General features: G+C 48.6%; 1 protein-coding gene across 6 annotated transcripts in view; it reads right to left on the reverse strand.

Annotated features, from left to right (window-relative positions):
* Positions 1-2,335: 2,335 nt before the first annotated feature.
* The window catches only part of Sept3 (septin 3), a 23,966-nt gene continuing 14,067 nt past the window's right edge, over positions 2,336-12,234 (reverse strand). For 3 of the 6 annotated variants that reach the window (XM_026782751.1, XM_013348855.2, XM_026782752.1), the window contains exons 6-11: positions 11,449-11,566; positions 10,734-10,829; positions 8,040-8,139; positions 6,413-6,464; positions 6,031-6,124; positions 2,336-5,671 (exon numbers count right to left, since the gene is read on the reverse strand). In XM_026782751.1, the coding sequence (XP_026638552.1) occupies positions 5,558-5,671; positions 6,031-6,124; positions 6,413-6,464; positions 8,040-8,139; positions 10,734-10,829; positions 11,449-11,566 (574 nt within the window). In that variant the 3' untranslated portion in view covers positions 2,336-5,557. The remainder of the gene's footprint in view (positions 5,672-6,030; positions 6,125-6,412; positions 6,465-8,039; positions 8,140-10,733; positions 10,830-11,448; positions 11,567-12,234) is intronic. The other 3 variants (XM_026782750.1, XM_005354464.3, XM_013348856.2) reach the window with 2 other exon arrangements.

The raw sequence follows: 12,234 nt of genomic DNA on the forward strand, positions 1-12,234 counted from the left end.
ACCAATCCAGATCAAGGGTCTACATCGTTCCACTCTTTTAAGGCCAGAGCTTTCTTCCAGCAAAGAAGGCCTAGAATCCGAACCGACAGCCTTGTGCGAGAACATCCGGAAAAGGTGAGCTAGATCAGGAAGTGGACTGTGAGTTTCAGCCTCCAGTGGGTCCGACTCCGGGATCCGCTGAGCCTTTGTAGGTGGCACACTCACTGTGTTATTCCATACGCTCTAGAGTACTGATGTGCCAGTGAAGAAACAATTGCCAAATCAGACTGTCATCATAAGACACGTCCTCATTTCCGATTTTTTTTTCTTTCGTTGTCTTTGAGACAGTTTCTCTATGTAGCTCTGACTGTCCTGAAACTCACTATTTAGACCAGGCTGGCCTCAAACTCACAGAGGTCCTCCTGCCTCTGCCTCCCAAGTGCTGGGTTTAAAGGCGTGCACCACCACGCCTAGTACAGATTCTTTTGGCAGGGGTGCGTTTCTCGTAGCTTTGAAACCTGTCCTGGAACTCACTCTGTAGACCAGGCTAGCCTGGACCTCATAGAAATCCGCCTACCTCTGCCTCCTGAGTGCTGGGATTAAAGGTGTGCGCCACCACCACCCAGCTTTTTTTTTTGTGCAAGACTTACTAGAATTAAAAAATTAAATTAGATAGAATAGTATACAGCAGTGGAGCAAACATCAAGATCTAGTCTCTGGGGGCTGGAGAGATGGCTCAGAGGTTAAGAGCATTGCCTGTTCTTCCAAAGGTCCTGAGTTCAATTCCCAGCAACCACATGATGGCTCACAACCATCTGCAATGAGGTCTGGTGCCCTCTTCTGGCCTGCAGGCATACACACAAACAGAATGTTGTATACATAAGTAAATAAATAAATATTAAAAAAAAAAAGATCTAATCTCTCCTGCCATGACCAATGCAAGCCTAAGCAAGAAGATTGTGTTCTCTGGACGTCACCTGCTGCATTTGTATGGTGGTGGTATCAGAAGATTGCTTAGGTGTCTTGTGGCTGTGACAGTTGATGTCCGCCAAATGGCTGTCTTTCAAATTCCACTTCCCTTCATCTGTGTTGTGTTGCCACTAGTTGCCACCTTCATTATTTTCCCTGTGTGCTTTCAGGAGCCTCTTGACTCATCCTTTTCCATCCTGGCCCCTCCAAACCGCTTCTCCTCATTCATTTATGCCTTATGTTCACCTACAGAAAGTCAGTGATTGCTTACAGTTCACATTAAACTTTAGGGAAATAAACAAATGAGACCCGCATTGTTTGATAAGCTACAAGTGAGGGGAAAGGTCGTCCTAGCATCAAGAAAAAGGCTACTGTTTAACTTCCGTTGAGTGTACAAGTGGTATATGTGCACGTGTGTGTCTGGCTGTGCATGCCCGTGTGCACTCCAAGAGGCCAGAAGAGAGTGTCCGCTCACTCTCAGGAAAGAACATCTCACTGATCCTGGACACGGGCTGGTGACCAGCACGCCCCAGGTAAGCATGGGACCATACCTGGTTCTTATTTGTGGGTGTTAGGGAGCTGAATTCAGGTCTTCATGCTTGCACAGCCATCACTCTTACCAGCTGGCCCAGCTGCCATGTTCCCTTTGAATCGAGTGTGTGTGTGTGTGCGCGTGTGTGTGCGTGCACACATGCACAAGAACACACGGAGGTCAGAGGACAACTTTTGGAAGTTCTCTCCTTCCACCATGTAGAATCCAGGGATCGAACTCAGGTTGGCAGCCTTGGCAGAAAGTGTTCTTCCCAGCTGAGCCATCTCACTGGCCCCTTTATAGTTTGCACACTTTTTTTTTTTTTTTTTGGTTTTTCGAGACAGGGTTTCTCTGTAGCTTTGGAGCCTGCCCTGGAACTAGCTCTTGTAGACCAGGCTGCCCTCGAACTCACAGAGATCCGCCTGCCTCTGCCTCCCGAGTGCTGGGATTAAAGTCGTGCACCACCAACGCCCGGCTTCCCTTTATAGTTTGGATATGTTCATGGTAAAATTGTTTTCTAGGCAAGACTAGGCTTTCATCGGTCCTTATGCCTACAGGGTGTAAAAAGAGGGGATATTAAGAAGTTAAGTAAATGGAACTAAACACTTTTTGGAAAAACACAGGATTTGTAAGATCAAGTATCAGCTCTCCCACTCATCACTGGGGTTATGAAGTTCCAGGAAGTGGCTGGGATATGACCTCATGTCACCTGAAAATGAATAGACTACACATGTTCCATCTCGTAATATCTGTGACTACTTCTTGCCAAGAGGGTCCCTAGCTCACACATGGGCGAGATGTCACCCGTGGCTGATTTGATCGAGGAGGAAAGAACACAGCACAAAGACCAGGCCGTTATTGTTCAAACAGCAATGTTTAGTTGTACAACAGGCTAGCAACATTTACATGACCAGTCTGAATGTCTGTTGGCTTGTTTTCAATTGGGAAATTCAACTGGAATATCACCAAAACATTGGTTGGGACTAATAACATTTTAAAAATGGGTCATTCCTGCATCCCCTAGGCTTGGGCCTCTTGTTCCATCAGGACTTGTAGATGAATGGCCCACAAATCACCAGCCTTTGAGCAAGTTGTACCAGGTGGAGATGGCAGGGGAGGTGGCCAAGGGAGGGTTTCTATAAAGACACAATGTATGGGGCAGTGGCAGCCGACATTCGCAAACATTCATGCATCTGTTGGGGGCTTTGCCCTCCGTCGAGAATTTTTCATTAGCCCAAAGCGACCACCTGTGGTCAGGCTAATGCACTGCTCACATTAACAGGGTGGGAGATGGGCGCTGGAATGCTCGGGGTAGGTGGGAAGAGATCCCTCTTATTGCTAAATGTACAAAAGGGTGCTATTTTCCCGCCTAGAGTGTATAGCTTGTGGGTTTGGGGTGGTTCATGTGTGTGTTTAATTCACTCCCCCCCGCCTTGTTGTTGTTTGGGGAATAGGAAGTCAAACCCAGCAACTTCTTTTCAGGAAAATCACTTCCCAAATGGCCACATTTGGGGGGGGGGCGGGTAAAGAGGTTGTCTACACACACACACACGCACATACGCACGCACACACACATATACACACACTGGGCCAGACACCAGTGGTGATTTAAGTGACGCTAGCCCTCTTGCTCCCCAATCTCTGTAATGAATCACCCTTATACCTTTAAGCAATGAAGGAGACACCCTTGTCCCACATGGGGGCTCACACAGCTGACCTCAATGACTGACAAGCAGAAAAAAATCGCTTTCTTGACCGTTTAAGGGAGCCAAGAAGAGTACTCATGCAGATGAATGGCTAGGGAGCAATGCCGGTTCCCTTGGAGATGGTTACAAGTCGCTGGAATGGGCTTGCAAGGGCAGGAGAAGCTCTCGATGAGTTCCTTCTCTCTACACATGGGCTGGGGCTGCTGACAGACGATGGAGCAGGGCAATGCTGGCTGGCAGGAACTCCGTTCCAGTAGGAGGAGAGGAGTTGTTTGGCTAAATGGAGGAAGCTACTGGTCCTAAAGAGGCAGCCGGCCCCTCCCACCTGCTGAGGGCTGAGAGGGGTTGTGGTGGCGGGCTGGACAAGCACAGCATTAAAGGGGGCTTGGCCCTGCAGCAAGAGCAGCTGGAAGGAATGAGGGAGAAGCAGCGCTTGAAATGGCCTTCATTCAGCAGTGGGACAGGGGGTAGCTGGCACAGGTGGAAGGACAGTGCCCAGGAGGCCTTCTCCCTGCAAGGGGAGTTGAGAACGGTTGAGGGCGTGGAGACCAGCAGCTTGCAATAAGCACATCAAAACAGCTTCTCCAGGGAGAGCGAAACCATCCATAGCTTAACGAGGGGTCAGGCACCATTCTGCTACTTCGCCTATCCAACTATCCAGTGCCCACCCTCCTGATCCCTGCTGGCCCTAGGTGACCTCACTGGAGTAGCCACGGAGCTCCAGAACACTGCTCCCGCTCTAGCTGACAGGTGCCGACTTTGGAGTAACTTACGGGAAAATGAGATGAGGAATGAGGGCTAGATAGGTAGAGCTAAGGAAAGGCTAAGACCATAGGACTGGGGTCACATGATCTGATCATTCCCTCCTCCTTCACTTGGTCCACTGAATCATGGGATCCATCTCTTTTGTTTCTCCTAGCGCCTGAGTGATAAAGGACTGTGACTCTAAACGGTGGCATTCAGTGAGGACCAGTCAAATACCCAGGCTGGACCAGGAGATGGGATAGCACATAAGAGCAGTGGTAAACAGAATCCCTAGTCTCTTCCCTTTCCTAAGGCTAAGCTGTTTTCCTTAAAGCAGCCTTAGAAACCACGGGAAGAAGAACTTGTTGTGTGCAAGGAGCAGTGGACATGTGCGTAACTACAGGGCTCCGGAAAAGGGCAAGAGAAAGCTAAATGTATGGTTATGGATGTTCCTGGGAGTATCTAGAGGATCGGAAGACGGGGAAACTGGGTCGGGAGGAGAGGGAGAAGCAAAGGAAGACAGACAAATGCGAACAGAAGTGAGGTTTACATGAGGCGAAGCCACAGAAAAGCCATCTTAACATAGAAGGATCTAGAGAAAGGGAACTGTGTCCTAGAATTTGTCTCTGAAGCCCTGGGTCCCTAAAAAATTCTATATATTGTTTCTGGTGCTTCAAAATTAGTTTTAAAAAAATGTCATGTCCTCCACCCAAAAGCTGCTGCCTCACTTGACCAGTGTTTGTTTCCTTGAACAGAACACGGAGCAGGCAGCCAAGTTCCCCTTTTCCCTAGGCTACTCCCGAGTTCAGGGCAGATTTCAGTGCTCAGCTGCAGAAATTGGCTCCTCTCTTCCCTATAGCTCTGATTTCTCTGGCCATCTCAGTGTGTATCGTCCCATGCTTTTACTTGTGACTTTATTTTTTGAATATTTATTGATTTTTTATCTTATGCATATAAGAGTTCGTCTCCACGTTTGTATCTATATGCCAGGCTTGTGGAGGTTAAAAGAGGGCGTCTGAGCTTCTGCAGCTGGAGTCACTCAGTGCAGTCGTGAGCTGCCAGGTAGGTACTGGGAACCGAACCTGGGTCCTCTGCAAGAGCGGAAGTTGCTCTTAAGCACAGAGGCATCTCTTCAGCCTCTAGCTGTAACCTTATTTTAGGGCGACAGAATGTCAATTTAGGAAGTAGGCTGGGCATGATTTCTAAATATGGAAATGAAGCTAACAGATTACTCTAAAAGGAAGTGAAAGGTCAGAGACAGGCAGGAGAGATGGAGGAGGTAGGAATTTATGAAGAAAGGAGGCAAAGGAGGCGGAGTGGGAGATCGGGAAGAGGAGACAACCAGCCAGGCTGCAAACATGGGCAAGGCGAGCATAGAAAGCAGTGGTCTGCAGCATGGTGGTGGTGTTGATTGTGGCCTTGACGTAGACCCAAGGGTGGAGCTCCATTTCCAGGCACTAATTCTGCAGGAACTGCCCCCCCCCAGCATTCTTCCCTGTTCCCCATGACCTTTCTTTCCTCTGTCAAGAAGTCCAGGCCACCTCAACTTACAGCGAAGGTTGTTCCAAACCCCCGCACCCCACCATGGGCTAACTCAGCCACCTGTCCGTGAAGAACACTTGTAGCCTCAGTTTGTGGGTGGGTCAGAAGAAAGAAAGGGTTGCCTGTGGCTCACCTGCTCCCAGCATTTTAAAATAAAACCTTCCCCAGACCTCTTGAGTGAGGCGCACAGCTTTTTGTTCTGGAGCACAAGAGAAAAGGAGACAGAATGGAGAGTCATGGAAAAAGCAGACTAACAAAAGACTTTCCAGAGAGGGCAATGAAATTACCGCACCCCTGAGCACACACACCCAGGCTTGCTCTCTCTCTCTCCTCTCTCTCTCTCTCTCTCTCTAACACACATACACACAAACACACACATGACAAAATACTCCACAAATACCAGACAGGCCTTTGGGACAGAGCTGACAGGAAAAGGTGGCTGGAGGTGGTGCCTGGGATGTGTGTGTGTTCGGAGAAGTGAGATCTGTATGGCAGCTAACACAGGGAAGGGGCTCATCATGGGTTACTGCTGTGGCTTTCCTCTGTGTCCACGCTCACCGGAGGGAGGCCTCCGTTGTCATTGAGCCTCTTGGCCCTGTAAGTCTCATAATGGATGTTGTGGGTGACTTCTTTGAGGTCCTGGAGATGAGTCCTGAAGGGCACAGTGAAAAAGAGAAGGGGATGCAGTTAAGGGTTGGAAGATGAGGAAATGATCCACCTCTGAAGCTATCACAGCTCTTTGGGAGACTGGACCCAATGACTTGGCCCTACTCCTGAGGGCCAATGACATCTCTTCAACCCTTCCTTCTTTGAGACAGGGGCTAGAACTGGGCCAGAAAGCTCTGTCAGAGAGACATGGAAACTCAGGAAGTGAATTTGGACAGATGACCCTCAATCCCAAATAATTAAAACTGCCACAAGGGGAGGGGGAACATCTTACCTGATGACGAAGTCTCGAAGCAGGGCAAACTCACAGTGGTGGAGGTTTTCCACTATGGATAAAACAGAAGAAAACGGGTGGCCGTTTCACTAGTGCACGGCCCAGAGGTGGGCAGCTTTAAAGAGAGCACGAGACGCCAGGCTGTGGTGGTGTACACTGTTAGTCCCAGTACTCGGGAGGCAGAGGCAGGCTGTGAGTTCGAGGACAGCTAGTTCTAGGACAGCTAGGGTTGTTACACAGAGAAACCCTGTCTCGAAAAACAAAGACAAACAAACAAACAACAAACTTGTGAAGGCCTAAGATGATTGAAAGAAAGGAAAACACATAGGAGCTCATAACTGAACCAGCTCTCCAAGGTCAGAAAACCCAGCTAAGAGACGTGGAGTGGCTGCTGTCTGCAAACCACACACCAAGAATGGTGGAAAGAAAGGAGGATACTGCATGACTCTGGTCTCACAATGTGTAGATAACATTTTCATCCACATTTTGTAATTTTTTAAATTTTTGTATGCATTGGTGTCTGGGGGAGTTGGATCCACTGGAACTTGAGTTACAGACAATTGTGAGCTGCCATGTGGGTGCTGGGAATTGAACCTGGGTCCTCTGGAAGAACAGTCAGTGTGCTTAACCGCTGAGCCATCTCTCCAGCCCCCTCTCATCAATATTTCTAATTCAAGGTGAATAATGAGATAATGCTACTTTTAAAATCCTGAGGTACTGGGTGTGGTGAACACGGTGGCCCACCACTGCAATCCCAGCATTTGGGACAAGGGGCAGAGGATCACGCGTTCAGGGCCAGCCATGGATACAACAGTAAAAACCTGTCTCAAAAAAACAATAGTTAAGGATTTAGCTCAGTGGTAAAGCACTTGTTTAGCACAGCGAGGCCCTGAGTTCTATTGCCAGGACCACTAACATTATTGACAATGAACAATCCAAGACAGTGGAGAAAATCTCAGTTTGGGAATCAAAATATCCAAATTTGAAGTTCAAGTTTCACTAGCATGCGAAAAGTGCTGGATTTAGTCTCCAGCTCAGCTGCTGGTGGTGGGTGGGGACTGTGTGACCTTTGCAAAGCAAAACACTTGTCCAAGATTCCTGTTCTGAAGACGGGAGTACCTGCTCTCCTCACAGGGCTACCACGTTGAACAAAGGGTTGTTCGTCTTCTTGGTTTGGTTTTGTGTGGACTGCAGGGGACGGCACGCAGAGTCTTGCACACGTGCAGCAAGCGCTCTATCACTGAGCTACTCCCCAGACCTGAGTGAGACCCTTGCAGCAACTTCTTGAAAACTTCAGATTCATCATATCCCACCCAAGGTCACATCTATTCATAATGAATGTGACGAAGACAATAGCTGAACCACCCTTTGGTACTTGGCCAGGTCACGTATGAAAACCTTTCTCTGGTTTTTTTTTCCCACCCTTGATAGTTTCCCCAGGTTCTAAATTCATTTGACAGGCCAAGTCATGGCCAGCTGGTCACAAGTTAAATGGTGTCACTGCTTGCCAATAAGCTCCTTATCGGCAGCAACTGGCTGGCATCAATGTCCCAGAACAGCACTTTGACCTCCTGATGATTAATAGCTGCTCTCTGGACAGCCACTTCTAGGCGACGGACTGAATTACCTTCAATGATCCCCCACGGGGTTTTTCTGCCGAGGACCCTCTTGCCATTCACTTGGTACTCCTTGTCACTCCCCACCACAGCGAAGGGCATGCTCTCCTGCTGGATGGGGGAGAGCACAAAGCAACACACGTGCTCAGTCCTCTTCTGCAAGCCGAATGTCCAAGGGCAGGACAGCTTTCACAACTTACTCTGTTGCTCATTCAGTGATGCTCCTGGGGGTAAGGGCAAGACTCCGCCCCTTGAAAAGGCTGAGCTGGGACTCGGGTCCTGACTACACTGTCGTCTGGCCGGTTAGCCTCAGTAAGTTGGCTCTCCTTCCACTAGAGAGCCCTTTGTATAGTTCATTGTGCTTGAGCACATATTTTCCTTTGATTTGGAACAGCTCTGTGAGCTAGCTGGGACAGACTCTTTTTTTTTTGGGGGGGGGGGACAGACTCTTACAAACGGCACCTCCCCCAGCCCCGCAGGCGCCAGCCAGACTCCAAGATGTGTTCTGTGGCTCCCATGGAACCTACTGGCAGATGCCCAGGTACCGAACTCTCAGGGCTCTAGGCTGCTCTGCTCTATCGGGGCAAGCACCCGAATGTATCTGCCTGGTGTGTGTTTGTTATTGTCGTAAAAAAAAAAAAAAGAGCCACGTGTTGCTTAACGGCTGGAATACATTCTGAGAAAAGTTCATGGGCGATTGTGCACGGGCAAACTCATTGCCTAGATGTACACAAACCAGTAGAACAGCTACCACGTAACCAGATGATATGATTGAAAGGAAGCCCTGTCTCATGTGGCCCAGCCCTTCACTGACCAAAGAAAAGCCCTTCATGCAGCGCATGAATACCATATATAAACTGAAGACACAGGTGTGGAGCTGTTTCCAGAAAATCATGCCAACTGTGCAGAAAGATGACATCAGTGAATTGTTTTGGCATCAAGAATGGTCTTTGGACTGAGAGTGTAGGTCAGTGATAGAGTGCTTGCCTAGCATACCCAAGGTCCTAGGTTTGATCCGCAGCCCTGCACAGAGTGTGTGGTGTGTGTGCACGTGTGTGTGTGTGTGTGTGTGTGTGGTGTGTGTGCATGTGTGCGTGTGTAGTAAAGCAGAATGATGGTGCAATCCCCAGCACCACAAAGATATAAAGGCTGATGGATGTGACACATATTTTAACATTTTAGCTTCCTAAACTGTTCCTATGTAGACATTTAAGATTTATAGACGTCATTTTTAAGGTGATTATCTGAGGCTGGTGAGGTGGCTCAATGGATAAAGACACCAAATCGACCCTGAGTTAGAGCCACAGCAGAAGAAGAAAATTAGCCCCTGAAAGTTATCCTCTGACCCCCACACATGCCGCAGGGACTCCCACTCCCTCAGCACCCCAGTGAGTAAATTAATGTCACTAAAACTTTTTTTTTTTTTTTTTTTTATGCTAGGTAGTGTTGGCACACGCCTTTAATCCCAGCACTCGGGAGGCAGAGGCAGGCGGATCTTGGAAGTCAACCTGGTCTACAAAGAGAGTTCCAGGACAGCCTGGGCTGTGACACAGAGAAACCCTGTCTCAAAATAACAGAAGCAAAACAACCAAAAAGGGGGAGCTTTTTAAGTAATGACCTTAATTCAATTGTCTTTTTCAACCGAGTATCTGTCCAACTATAAGGGACAAAGGGCTTCTGCTAGATTGTTCAACTTTCTAGAAGAGTCCAGAAGGGTCTCAAAACGTAAGCCGTGAATGGAGATTTGTCACAGATTAGGTTGGGTTGGAAGTGGGCTAGGTTTGTGATGCAGAATCACAGAACTGTAGGGCAAGACCTAAGAAGACATACAGCCGATGCTCTCCAAACCTAGTTTCCTGGTGAGGCCAGAGCCACAGAAGGTATCTTAGTACCTGCTGGGGCAGCAGAGCTCTGTGCCCACAACACTCAGCCAAAGCAGTTCTCTTCTAGTGGTTTGTATGCTAGAGTTCTAAAGCTTTTTGTTTAAAACTTTTTTCTGCTTTAGTCATAAACTGATTGGCCCATTAGCTCAGGCTTTTTATTAATTCTTATAACTTGCATTAGCCCATTATTCATTGTTTAAAATTTTTAATTATATATATATATATATGTATATATATATATATAGTGTGTGTGTGTGTGTGTATACATGTGCACATGCGTGCATGCATGTTTTATTTCAAGTGTCTACTGAGATCCGGGAGCAACTTTTAGTAGTCAGTTCTTCCGCCACTGGGATCCTGGGGAGCCAACTCATCAGGCAGTCAGCTTGGCAGTAAGCACCTTTACATGCTGAGCAATCTCATTGTTTTTTATGTAGTTCTTCCAGGGAGAGAGAAAGCCTATAAGCCACTCACCTAGTCTAGTGAGAAATGAGGTATACTTTGCCTAGAGCATAGATTCCCCTTGGTGCTAGCCCAATGCTTTCCCAGCCTGGTGCCCCATCACCTGACACAGAGGTTTTGCCAGGTCCTGGGAAGGAAAGGGAAGCTTTCATATCATCTGGTGGTGGACGAGACTGTACAGGAAGCCCTGCTCGTGGGTTCAGTCCTAGTAAGGGTTACCGTCTTCCCCGCTTCCTGAGGTCTGGGTTAGATGGCATGACATGGAGATATGGTAGGGAAAGCAGGAGAAGGGCCCTGAAGGCACATCCCAGAGGCACTGGGCCAGGAATCTGTGTGATGCAGAGGGCCCCACACACCTACCCTGATTTTGTCATTCTCTGTCTTGTCCTCCAAGTCCTCATCAAACTCTTTCTGAGGGTAGAACTCAATGCCGTTCACTTCAAGCTCTTTGCGAACCTAGAGGAGCAAGGCAGTACAGCATTGATGATCCCCAGGCCCTAGGTCACAGAAAGATCCCAAGAAAAGACACAGCCCAGCCTGAGAGGAAAGAGGAGGGAATGCAGGCTCAGGTCCCTGGGGTTTCAGACAGACAGCACAGCTGTGTCCAGATGCCACAGGCCATGCTCATGACCTTGTCCTTCATGCTCTGCTCTCCTTTGCAAGGGAAGTAAAGTCCACCTCCCAGGCTCTCTGTTAGCCCTCTTTCAAGACCAGCTTAAGTCTCTTCCTCCAGGACTTATTCAGTGCTTTTGTTGGTTTCTTGTTCTTTTCATCCATGAGTACTAGCATACTACTGTTGGTTACTGGTGAGTGTAGTCTTTCAAGTAACTTAACAATGGAGCAGTGAGGTCTCCGGTTCTCCGTGATGAGTGTATCTGGGAGCCTTTGTGAGGAAGAGGAAGCCTGGAACTGCATGGATGTACCTTTGGTCCAGGAACTTCTAGCCCTTGCCTCCTGGATAGTTGAGTGGGAGGGAGCTAGGGGGGAAACTGGAGTAGAGTAGGGAACGGTTCAGACCCAGACCAGAGGAGGGGAAGGAACCCCTAGACAGGAAAAGGGCAAAGCGTCTGCTCACCCTCTGCTTGAATTCAGACTTCTCCTCCAGGGTCATGGTGTCAGCCTTGGCAATGACCGGGATGATGTTCACCACTTTGCTGAGGTGTTTCATGAACTCAAGATCAAGCGGTCGTAAGCTGGGGCCCAGAGAAGACAGGAATGTCAGAGCCACCAACCCTTCCCGACTCAGCCCCTGCTCTCTCCACACCATCCTTGGGAGAGGATTGGTCTGGGAACCTAGCTGAGGCCATGCAATTGCAGCCTCTCCTCTTGCACATGTCCACCGCTTCAGCGCCCGCTGCATGTCTGCAGCTCCATCCTCAGCCCATCACAATCAAGCTCCCCCTCTCCTTCCTCAGCTTCTATGTAAAGCATGGCTCTCCTCGAACCCCCTCAAATCATTCCATGACACCTTTTCCGACCAAACAATTTCTTTCTTTGGGGGACATACATGGATGGCCCTTACCAACTGAACTCTTGTCAATGGGCTCATTCAGCCCCCACCTTCCATCCCACAGAGCCAGGCTCTGGAGCCCAGTCTAGTTTGCAGTCTAGGGAATCCATTAAGTCAGATTGTCTTACAGGTCCCACTAACTGTGGATCAAGGTCTAGGAAAAGCTAAAGCTACCATTTTAGCTGAGGCAGGAAAAAAAATCTCAAATCCAAGGCCAGCCTGGGCTACAGAGTAAGTTTAAGGCAAATTTGGACAACTAAGTGAGACTCTGTCTTAAAAAATAAAAAGAGGAGCCAGGCGACGGTGGCGCACGCCTTTAATCCCAGCACTCGGGAGGCAGAGGCAGGCGGA

The sequence above is a fragment of the Microtus ochrogaster genome, chromosome 15 (assembly GCF_000317375.1).
Source record: "Microtus ochrogaster isolate Prairie Vole_2 chromosome 15, MicOch1.0, whole genome shotgun sequence".
Classification (NCBI taxonomy): Eukaryota; Metazoa; Chordata; class Mammalia; order Rodentia; family Cricetidae; genus Microtus; species Microtus ochrogaster.